At 38.8% G+C, this 12,678-nt stretch overlaps 1 protein-coding gene across 7 annotated transcripts in view; it reads left to right on the plus strand.

Moving 5' to 3' along the window:
* LOC105491561 (tau tubulin kinase 2) overlaps nucleotides 1-12,678 on the plus strand; it is a 176,272-nt gene that overhangs the window by 73,177 nt on the left and 90,417 nt on the right. For all 7 annotated transcript variants that reach the window (XM_024796302.2, XM_071067020.1, XM_071067021.1 and 4 more), the window contains 2 exons: nucleotides 780-853; nucleotides 11,587-11,727. In XM_024796302.2, the coding sequence (XP_024652070.2) occupies nucleotides 780-853; nucleotides 11,587-11,727 (215 nt within the window). The remainder of the gene's footprint in view (nucleotides 1-779; nucleotides 854-11,586; nucleotides 11,728-12,678) is intronic.

The raw sequence follows: 12,678 nt of genomic DNA on the forward strand, positions 1-12,678 counted from the left end.
AACAAAAAATAACAACAAACTTTTGAAAAGCTCATATTCTGTATCTTTCTCCACAGATTCTGAATCAATATAGAACTTAGGAATCTTTAAAAAGTTTTCCACTGCCTTCGGGTCAGTGGTGTCAAAAAGTGTTCCAGATGGTTTTCATTAGTAGCCAGGGTTGAAAAACACTAACCTATACATGTGGCTCAATTCTTTTGGGGGGTCTTTGCATGCTTTTCTTTAATCAGATTTCTGCTGTACCCCTGCTCCCCTCTATGCCCCAGCCAGCACTGTTCTGGGTTTCTCAGATGGAACTCAGGTTGAAAATCACTGGGCGAATCCGCATCAGTGAGGCCCCCAAAGATTGTGGGTCTTGCAGAAGTCATAGCAGTGAGTACCGTAACATACCTAAAATTCAGGTTTCTATTTCTAACATAGTTCTTTTTTATTGTTCTTCTGTGGCTTCATATGTATCGTATCTGGGCAGGTTGATCTGAATTGACCACTTAATCTTTTTCTCCCTAAATAATCATACATTTGTTTCCTCATTCATATATTAATTTGCTTATTTATTCATTCAAATAATCATTTATTTGACCACATAAAGGAATAGTACAGTGCCTGGGAGGAGAGGAGGTAGGTAGAAAATTTGAATAATATAAGTTTTCTATCCTTAAGGTTCTCAAGATGTATTTTATATTCAATCATAAAATACTATACAGAAAAGCAAATTATTAATGTTTTAAGAGAAACCATAGTATATTCTTTCCCACTGTATTCTTTCTTTTTTTATCCAGGGAAAGACCATGTTTGTAGATTTATTGGCTGTGGGAGGAATGATCGATTCAACTATGTGGTCATGCAGTTGCAGGTAGGTTACCTTGAAAACGTGTCTTGAAATCCTTCCGTTCTGATCAAAGTATACAATTACAGTAAATGTGAATAAAAAGTAACAATATTCTTAGTACCATGTGAGAATGTTTTATACTGTGCAGATGGAACTTTCTTTAAACAGACGATACACATTTTCCAAAAATGAAATAATTGTCTTTGTCCGCTATTAGAGTTGACCTGTATCTTTACGGATTGTCAATCTTTGCAGTTTTCGATCCCTGGGTGGATGAGGGGATATAATGTGAATCTTGCCCATTCCAGTTTTCCATTTGTATTCTAAAGTATTGTCTTAGTCTGTTTTGTGCTGCTGCAGAATACCCAAGACTGAGTAATGCATAAAGAACAGAGATTTATTTCTTACCATTCTAGAGGTTGGAAAATCCTAAATCTAGGGACCCACATCTTGCAGGGGCCTTCTTGCTGCATCATTCCATAGTAGAAGTTGGAAGTGCAAGTAAGTATGCACATGGGCAAGGAAGGTGAAGAAGGGGTCCTAGCTCATCCTTTTTGTCAGAAACCTACTTCCAAGATAACTACCCCACTTCCACACCAAAATATGTCTCAAAATAAGACATCTATATGGCCAAAAAACATATGAAAGAATGTTCAACATCACTGATTTTTAGAGAAATGCAAATCAAAACCACAGTAAGATACCAGCTTACACCAGTCAGAATGACTATTATTAAAAAGTCAGAAAATAACAGATGCTGGTGAGATTGCAGTGAAAAGGAAACACTTATACACTGCTGGTGGGAATACAAATTAGTTCAGCTACTGTGGAAAGCTGTCTAGTGATTTCTCAGAGGACTTAAAACAGAACTACCATTCAATCTAGCAACCCCATTACGGGGTATATACCCAAAGGAATAAAATCATTCTACCAAAAAGACACATGCACTTACGTGTTCATCGCAGCACTATTCACAATAGCAAAACAAGTGGAATTAACCTTACATGCATATCAGTGGTGAACTGGATAAAGAGAATGTGGTACGTGTATACCATGGAATACTACACAGCCATAAAAATGAATGAAATCATGTTCTTTGCAGCAACATGGATGCAGCTGGAGGCCATTATCCTAAGCAAATTAATGCAGGAATAGAAAACCGAATACTGCATGTTCTTATAAGTGGGAGCTAAACATTGAGTACACGTGGACACAAAGAGGGGAACAATAGACACCAGGGCCTACTTTGAGGGTGGAGCAAAGAAGGAGGATGAGGGTCAACAAACTAGCTATTGGATACTATGCTCACTACCTGTGTGACAAAATCATTTTCACACCAAACCCCAGCAACTCACAATTTGCCCGTGTATCAAACCTGCACATGCACCCCTGAATCTGAAATATTGAAAAAGAAAAGAAAAACCATAGCAAGTACCAATCTTGAGTACTTGAAACTTTAAACAGTAGTTGAGATAGAGGAGAAATGCCATTCCTTTTTCTTTTTTTTTTCCGTCAGTAACATAACTCTGTTCCATATATATGTGTGTGTGTGTGTGTGTGTGTGTGTGTGTGTGTGTGTGTGTGTATATTTTTTTTTCTTTTGAGATGGAGTCTTGATCTGTCACCCAGGCTGGAGTGTAGTAGCATAATCTTGGCTCACTGAAACCTCCCCCTCCCAGGTTCAAGCGATTCTTCTGCCTCAGCCTCCCAAGTAGCTGGAATTACAGCCGTGCTCCACCAAGCTTGGCTAATTTTTGTATTTTTAGTAGAGATGGGGTTTCATCATGTTGGCCACACTGGTCTCGAACTCCTGACCTCAGGTGATCTGCCCGCCTCGGCTTCCCACAGTGTTGGGATTACAGGCGTGAGCCACTGCCCCTGGCCTGTTCCCTGTTCTTTAGATGGTAGTGGAGTTAGGTCCAGAGGAAAGAAATTTAGAATAGGAATATTGGAATAATGACTACAATGGGGAGAAGAGGGAAACCTTTCTATTTTCTCTGACACTACCTCTGCCCCTGAAAACACACACACACACATACACACCCTGAACTGTAGTCACCCTCAAAGTTTAAAAACCGTGGTTCATCTTGATCTTGCTGCCTAGATCTAGAATTCTCAGTATTTCTTTTCATCTTAAGCAAACATCGTTTTGGGCATTTGACTTCTTTCTTTTCTTTTTTTTCTTTTTTTTTTTTTCTGAGACGCAGTCTCGCTCTGTCACCCAGGCTGAGTACAGTGGCCCAATCTTGGCTCACTGCAACCTCTGCTTCTCGGGTTCAAGTGATTCTCCTGCCTCGGCTTCCGGAATAGCTGGGATTACAGGTGGCTGCCACCATGCCCGGCTATTTTTTGTATTTTTAGTAGAGACAGGGTTTCACAGTGCTAGCCAGGCTGGTATTTAACTCCTAACCTCAGGCGATCCGCCCACCTCAGCCTCCCAAAGTGCTGGGATTACATGTGTGAGCCCCCGCGCCCAGGTGGTTTCTTTATTTTCTTTCAAGTTATCTAAATAATAGTGATTCTAGAGACATAGATCCTGGCCTAAATGCTTCCTCTTCTCATCAGGAGGCTTTTCTTGTTTCCCTCAGCCATCCTTCAGATTTCATTTAAAGATATTAACCTCTGTAGATATAACCTTAAGGTCTTTTTGAGTCATGTGATTCACTAACTCTTGAGCCAGCCTGGTTTTATTTATTTAAGCAGCTATCCCTGAACATTTTTTTTTTTTTTGAGACAGAGTCTCACTCTGTCGCCAGGCAGGCGTGCAGTGGTGCGATCTTGGCTCACTGCACCGTCCTCCTCCCGGATTCAAGTGATTATTGTGCCTCAGCCTCTCAAGTAGTTGGGATTACAGGCACACGGCACCACACCTGGCTAATTTTTATATTTATTAGAGACTGGAGTTCACCATTTTGCCCAGGCTGGTCTCGAACTCCTGACCTCAAGTGATCCACCCACCTCAGCCTCCCAAAGTGCTGGGATTATAGGCGTGAGCCACCACGCCTGGCCTTTTTTTTGGTGTGTGACGTTGACTTGCTTTGTCACCCAAGCTGGAGTACAGTGGCACGATCTCAGCTCACTGCAACCTTCACCTTCTGGGTTCAAGTGATTCTCCTGCCCCAGCCTCCAGTGTAGCTCAGACTACAGGTGCACACCACCACGCCTGTGTAATTTTTGTATTTTTAGTAGAGACAGGATTTCACCATGTTGGCCAGGCTGGTCTTGAACTCAGCCTCCGGTATAGCTCGGACTACAGGTGCACGCCACCACGCCTGTGTAATTTTTGTAGTTTTAGTAGAGACAAGGTTTCACCATGTTGGCCAGGCTGGTCTTGAACTCCTGACCTAAGGTGATATGCCCGCCTCAGTCTCCCAAAGCCCTGGGATTATAGGCGTGAGCCACTGCGCCCAGCCTCTGAACCTTTTTAGATCATTAATTTGGATCCTGCTTTCTCTCATTTTGGCTAGTAATAATATAACTTTTTGTGTGACATTTTATAGTTTTCATCTGGATTTATCATCTTATTTGATCCTCATTGTACCCCCATGGGGAGGAGAGAACAAGTTTTATCCCTCTTTTGCATATGGAGAAGCTGAGTCTCAAGGAGGTTTGTGATTTGTCTGGTACTAGCCTACTTGATGGGTATTAAAACTTGGTGGAAGCCTAAACCCAGTATTCTTTAGGCAGTAATAAGAGAAAACTGTTTTGTTTCAAGTTACTACTGACTGGAGAATTATGGAAAGCAAGTTTTTTTCTTTAGTCTGCAGAGTCTTTCTCAGTCTTAGCATATACTCATTTTAATTCTTATACTTACCTAAATCTGACTTTCTGTAAATGGGAAAGGCTCCTGGTACTGGGAAACCCAAGAGACTGGTGTACATTAGACAATGATGACCTTTGTGGCCTTTGGCAAGTTCCTATGGATTTGTCTAAGAACTTTTCCATTTGAATTGCATGCTATATTTTTTTTCCTGTAACAAAAAAGTTAACCCATTTAAACTCCCATCTGTACAGTTTGTGGTTGACTTGATTTGGGATTAGGCTAAAGCTGGTATAACCGCTAGAGCATATTTTCTCTTATTTGACATATGGAAGATCACTACTGGGTCTCCTCCATGTATTCAGCTTCCCACAGAGAGTCCTAATTTATTCTACAAACCATAAATTCATTATTCTTAAGATAAACTTGTTCTTTTCCTCCTGCTGATTCAATTACATAATATCTGCCTTAAAAATTTTTAAGGAACAACCCTATCTCTGTTGTAGAAATTCTAACTATTTGACGTTAAAATGGTTTTTAAAATCTTACAGAACTCAAGCAGTTGTACACATTTTTTTCTCAATTCCCCTTGCAGGACCTTGGCCAGGTCTCACCTAATATTTTGTCACCATTGAAGCTTTATATGAGCATCTTTAGCATAGCCTAAGAGTGATATATTGTGATAAGTACATCAACTATGGAGGTGCAAAACATTTTTTCGAGTTCTGTAACCGGTACAACTGTAGATCTAGATTGCCTAACACCTACAACCTTTTAAAAACTTTATTATGGGAAAAATTAAACATACACAAAGTAGAGAGAATAGTATAATTTATACCCATCTGCTCATTACCCACAACTATCAGTAAATGGCTAATCTTGTTTCAAGTATTTTCTGTTTCTCCTATCCCTCCCGAAATTATAGCAAATCCAAGGCATATTTTATCTATATATACATTCCTAGAAGACCAGAACTCTTTTTTTCTCTTAAAGTAACCAAAATACCCAATAATAATTCCTTAATAATAGCACAAATATCAAACCAATCTTCAGATTTCCTTGATTGTCCATCTCTTTAATAAAAACATTTTTTTTTTCATTTGGTTTATTTGAATTGGGTTCCAAATAGGGTTCACACATTGCCTATCTCTTAAGCCTCTTTCAGTCTATTGGTTCTCCCTCTGTCTTTTATTTTCTTGCAATTTTCTTTTCATTGTGTTTATTGATGTTGATAAAAATGGAGGAATGTGACATGCGCACATTACCATATTCTGGATTTTGCTGGTTGTTTCCCTGTGGTTGTCTTTAATATGTATTTCTGTCCCCTGTATTTTCTATAAATTGATGATTATATAAGATTCCAGATTTACTTTGCAAGGATACTTCAGAGGTGGGTTGTATGCTTCCTCTTGAATCACATCAGGAGGTAGTGTCTGGTTGTCTCTCTTTTAGTGAGGTTAAGATTAGTCAATGGGTTCAGGCCTTGTCAGTCTAATCCATCTATTTTAAGGTTACCAATGGTTTTTTCCTAATGGTTTTCTCAACCCATTTGTAATCATCATCCATTATTTTAATGGGAGTTGCAAATACAGTGTTCTATCATTTTATTCTTTTTTTGTTAACTAGAATTCTTCGTAAAAAGCACTGCATTCAGTATTAGGTTATCCTCAAGTATATTTTATATAGGAAAGGCAGGACTACTACTTGATTATTTTATCAGTTTTTAGGATAATGAATTGGTTCCCCAATATAAACATATCATATATAACTATATAATAAATCCATAAATTCATGGATTTAACATATTTGATGTCTTTCAATTATTGCAGTTTTATTTAGTTTTTTGAGATGGAGTCTCACTCTGTCGCCCAGTCTGGAGTGCAGTGGCACGATCTTGGCTCCCTGCAACCCCTACCTCCTGGGTTCCAGAGATTCTCCTGCCTCAACCTCCCAAGTAGCTGGGATTATAGGCACACGCCACCATACCCAGCTAACTTTTTAATTTTTAGTAGAGATGGGGTTTCCCCATGTTGACCAGGTTAATCCCAAACCCCCAAAGTGCTAGGATTACAGACATGAGCCACTGCACCTGGCCTGTGGTTTTTTTTGATATTCAAATTGTCTCATCTTTTGCTACAGGGACTTCTTTCATGTTGGATCTGGATTCATTTTGTTAGGACTAGGCTGCAGCAGTCTTTGATAGCATCCTTATTTTTTGGCGCAATACTATGTACCAGGCTCATTCTATATATTTCATACTCCAGATCTGGAATCAGCCATTTCTCCATTAAGCCTTGGCTCCTTTTAATGGGAAATGATGTTTAGAGACCAGAATCTAGATGATGTGGGTGTCTGTTGAAAGTGGATTGGTCATTATTTTTCTTTCTTTTCAAGTGGATGGATTTAAGAAATGCATTTTAAAAAATGAGAAAGTGTGGCATGGTTCATATTGATGTTTCTAATTCAAATTTACAATGATGTAATTGCTAATAACTTCTACTTATATTTGTATCTTTGTATCTCTTTCCTTTTCTACACCCTTTTGGTTTTTTTTTTTTTTTTTTTGAGATGGGGTCTTGCCCTGGCTGGAGCACAGTGGAGTAATCACAGCTCGCTTCGGCCTCTACCTCCTGGGGTGGAGTGATCCTCTCACCACACCTTTCTGAGTAGCTGGGACTACAAGTATGTGCCACTATGCCCAGTTAATTTTTTTTTTGTTTGCTTTGTTTTGTTTTTTTGAGATCGAGTCTCTTTCTGTCGCCCAGGCTGGAGTGCAATGGCACGATCTCGGCTCACTGCAACCTCCTCCTCCCAGGGTTCAAGCGATTCTCCTGCCTCAGCTTCCCGAGTAGCTGGGACTACAAGCACATGCCACCACACCCAGCTAATTTTTGTATTTTTAGTAGAGACGGGGTTTCACCATGTTGACCAGGATGGTCTCGATCTCTGAATCTTGTGATCTGCCTGCCTTGGCTTCTTAAAGTGCTGGGACTACAGACGTGAGCCACCGTGCCTGGCCCTAATTTTGTAATATTTTGTAGTGTGATGAGGTCTCAGTATGTTGCCCAGGCTGGTCTTGAACTCCTGGGCTCAAGTGATCTTCCTGCCTTGGCTTCCCAAAATGTTGGGATTATAGATGTGAGCTACCACACTTGGCCTACACTTTTTAATGTATATAGATGAAATTATATGGTTAGAATTTACATCAAAATAATTCAGTACGTGTGGGTGGGAGGGGAGAGAATATGGATGAGGAGGTGAATAATAGATGAAACAAGACTGGGCATGAATTGATAATTGTTAATTCTGGGTGACCAGTAGATACATGAAGGTTCATTATATTATTTTCTCTTCTTTTGGGTATGTTTCATATCTTCAATGTAGAAATTCACTTGCATTTTTATTAAGATCTTGTATATAGAGAAATGAACTTGCTTCTTTAATTCATTCCACATTACTATATATAGTCCTCTTCCTTTTTTTTTTTTTTACAAAATATGGTGGCTTGTGACATTTTATTTAAAAATTTTTTATTTTAGTTTTGGGGGTACATGTGAAGGTTTGTTACATAGATAAACGTGTGTCATGAGATTTTTTTGTATGTAATATTACGTTACCCAGGTATTAAGCTCAGTACCCAATAGTTATCTTTTCTGCCTCTCTCCCTCCTTCTACCCTCCCCCCTCCAGTAGACCCCAGTGTCTGATGTTTTCTTCTTTGTGTTCATAAGTTCTTGATTCTTCATTTTTTGAATGACTGCATATCAGTCAGTAAGATGACTGTACCATTATGTAACTATTCATTTATTAATGTACTTATGATAGTACCCCCTTATCTGAGGAGATACTGTCTAAGGCCCCAAGTGGATGCCTAAAACCACAGATCATACTTAACCCTGCACATCTGGGTAACTGATTGGGCCACTAAGTGATTAGTGGTCAGGTAACAACATGTGGACACGCTGGACTAAAGCGATGACTCACGTCCTGGGCCTGATGGAGCAGGATGGTATGAGATTTCATCACATATGAGAATGGCCTGTAATGTAAAACTTATTAACTGTTTATTTCTGGCATATTCCATTTAATATTTTTGGACCATGGTTGACTGTGGGAAAACAGTAAAGTAAAACCATGGATAAAGTAAAACCATGGATAACCATGGACTATTGTATAGATTGTTTTCAATTTTTCTTTGTAACAAATAATAATTCATTAGTAGTATTTACTTTAAAGTATAATTTAGTGGGTACCTGCATGTTTTTACCATGTTAATAACACTTTACCCCATACGTTTATCAGTTTTGTGTTTACTTCTCAGATTTTGCGAGTTGATATGTTAGGCTTGTATTTTAAAATATTTAAATTTTTTAAAGTGTTACTAATGTCATAAATAAAATTTAATTGATTTCCTTTTGAAAGTTTTTGTGGTGAAAGCTGTTTACAAATAAAGTTTCAATATTAGGTATATTTTTGGCAATCAAAATTTTGATTTTTGAAGAAAAAACTATTGGAATTCTAATAAAAGTTATTAGGTACTCTCACATGGTTATACAGTTCGCTACTGTAGATTGTCACTTATTTTACGTTTGCTACAGGTGCGGGAAACAACAAATTTCCATTAAAAATAATAACTAATGGCCGGGCGCGGTGGCTCAAGCCTGTAATCCCAGCACTTTGGGAGGCCGAGACGGGCGGATCACAAGGTCAGGAGATCGAGACCATCCTGGCTAACACAGTGAAACCCCGTCTCTACTAAAAAATACAAAAACCTAGCTGGGCGAGGTGGCGGGCATCTGTAGTCCCAGCTACTCGGGAGGCTGAGGCAGGAGAATGGCGTGAACCCGGGAGGCGGAGCTTGCAGTGAGCTGAGATCCGGCCACTGCACTCCAGTCTGAGCGACAAAGCGAGACTCTGTCTCAACAACAAAAAATAATAATAATAATAATAACTAAGGTAAATCCCAATTAATTTACATTATGAGAAAGCTGCATTTAAAAAAGAAGATACGAAGTATGAAAGGATCCTGACTTTACTGTAACTTTTAAACTGTTACTTGAGGAGTACTTCATATTTTATTTTGAATGATAATCTAAGAATTTATTACTTTTCAAAAGTGAATCAATTATCTTTAGATGACGTGATAATATTAGTGGCATAGTACCCCTAAAGATATATTGTAAAATTGTGGGAATAGATTGGGATATTTAAATCCCCTTGCGACAGGAGAGCCAGTCTTTTCTTTGGGAGGTAGTGCTGCAGGGCCGTGGTCCTGCTCTCCTTTTCAGATTACTGGTTTGTTACCTAAGCAACAAGAAACCTTGGTGGAGCAGCATCATGAAAAAGTCTGTAGAAAAGCTCTGTGAAAGAGGACTGTAAAAGAAGAGCACTTTGGAGTCAGACAGAGTTAGATTTGGAAAACAGCTTTACATTAACAGGTTAACATTATTTAACCTCTTAGAACCTTAGTTTCCTTATCTGTAAAACAGGCACAGGGACAACTTCTGTTTAGGGTACTGTGAGGCTTCAGTGCAATCATGAATGGCAGATGCTGGATGTATTCATTGCTTTTATATACTTCTACAAGTAAATTGAATGTTTGTCATATAATGTTTGGTCATAATAACAATAGTTAGCCTATGTTGAGTACCTATTGTGTACCACACAGTATTCTAAAAACTTTATATGGGGCCAGGCACGGTGGTTCACACCTGTAATCCCATCATGTCAGGAGGCTGAGATGGGAGGCAAGGAGTTTGAGACCAGCCTGGTCAACATAGCAAGACCCCATTTCTATTTAAAAAACAAAACACATGCACGAAAAACTTTACATAGATCTTGTTTAATCCTCACAGAGCTCTGTGAGGTAGGTTTTATTAGCTTGTTTTTATGAGGAAACTGATTGAAGAAAGTTAAGTAACTTGTATGAGAATATATGTTAGGCAGTAATGAGGAATTAGTGCTCTTTGTATGTATATGCGTTATATATACTTGATCGTGTGTGTGTGTGTGTGTGTGTGTGTGTATATATATATATTATTATTATTTTTTTTTTTGAGATGGAATCTCACTGTTTCGCCCAGGCTGGAGTGCAGTGGCGTGATCTCGGTTCACTGCAACCTCTGCCTCCTTGGTTCAAGCGATTCTTCTGCCTCAGCCTCCTGAGTTGCTGGGACTACAGGCATGTACCACCACACCTGGCTAAATTTTTGTATTTTTAGTAGAGACAGGGTTTCACCGTGTTAGCCAGGATAGTCTCACTCTCCCGACCTCGTGATCTGCTTGCCTCAGCCTCCCAAACTGCTAGGATTACAGGCATGAGCCACCATTCCCGGCCTGATCACATATTTTAAGTAAATAAATACAAATGTAAATAATATAAATTATTATATATTTGATTACTTATATTTTAAATAATCAAGACTTTTTTGTTATGACATCAGAGATAAAGGGAAGCATGATGAATCAGAAACATGATATGCTAAAAATCTCATTATTCTAAAACTTGTCTGAAACATTCATATGATTAAGAGATCTGTTGAGGGAGAGGATCACAATTTGGGTAAAATTCTTGCTCTTGGCCGGGTACGGTGGTTCTTGCCTGTAATCCCAGCACTTTGGGAGGCTGAGGTGGGTGGATCACCTGAGGTCAGGAGTTTGAGACCAGCCTGACCAACATGGTGAAACCCCGTCTCTACTAAAAACAGAAAAATTTGCTGGGCATGCTGGCGCGCACCTGTAACCCCAGCTACTCGGGAGGCTGAGGCAGGAGAATCGCTTGAACCCAGGAGGTAGCAGTTGCAGTGAGCCAAGATCGTGCCATTGCACTCCAGCCTGGGCAACAAGAGTGAAATTCCATCTCAAAAAAAAAAAAAAAAAAAAAATTCTTGCTATTTTACTGAAAACATATTTTTCAATGGTAAGTGAGTGGTTTCCCAGTTTTCTCTTCTAACATAGTTTTAGTACTGTATTTGAAAGTGTTTATTTGATTTCCACAGGGTCGGAATCTGGCAGATCTTCGCCGTAGCCAGTCCCGAGGCACATTCACCATTAGTACTACTCTCCGGCTGGGTAGACAGATTTTGGAGTCTATTGAAAGCATTCATTCTGTGGGGTTCTTGCATCGAGACATCAAACCGGTAGGGACCTTTTCTATCCAGAGCACAGAATGAGTTTGGTACTCTTAATGTTATCCTGGGACACAATAAATTACAAATGTAGCTTTATGTATTTGTTGTGGTAAAATACAAGGTAATATTTTCATTTCGATAGAGACCTGGAAGCAAAAATATAACTTACCTCTTAATTTTTTAAGTAATAATTACAACTACAACTTATTTTCAGGAGTTTTTCTCATACATTAAAAATAAAAACTGAGACTGGGGCGGTGACACATGCCCATAGTCCCGGCTACTCAGGAGGCTGAAGCAGGAGGATTCCTTGAGTGCAGGAGACGGAGACTGCAGTGAGCTATGATTGCTCCTGTGGATAGCCACTGCACCCCAGCCTGGGCAGCATAGTGAGACCCTGTCTCTTAAAAAAGGTTTATGTTTGACTATTATTATGTGTGCTAACATTGCCATTTACTTAGCTTTATGCCTAAATTGGCATTATTCCCTGGTTTCTTTTATAGATATATTGGTTAAAAAACTATATATGTTGCTTTTGGTTGTTCATATTGTATTCTTGAACTATTTGTTAAGTCAAAAATTATAGGAAATCATCAGTTGTGAAAGACTTTATTTTCTCCTGAGTGCTACTGTGGAAATATAGTGAGGTTTTTATTTACTAATCTGTTTTTCTTAGAAATTGTCATTTCCATAAGTGTGAAATAGGTTTTTTTGTCCTTTTTGGTATTTGATTGTTCATTAGGTGAAATGACCCATTTCTGATATACCATATTTACTATAAAGGTATCATATGTTGGTACAGTTGAAAAGTATAACCGTCTGTTGTTACATGACTTCTAAAATTAGTTTACATGAAAATGCTAACTAAATTTAACATAGTAGAGTCAGTCTATTTCTATGCATCATTATTTGAGAACCATGGTGATTGGAATAGTTTCTGTTTTTATCAGAAAGCCCCTA

Source organism: Macaca nemestrina, chromosome 7 (genome assembly GCF_043159975.1).
Source record: "Macaca nemestrina isolate mMacNem1 chromosome 7, mMacNem.hap1, whole genome shotgun sequence".
NCBI lineage: Eukaryota > Metazoa > Chordata > Mammalia > Primates > Cercopithecidae > Macaca > Macaca nemestrina.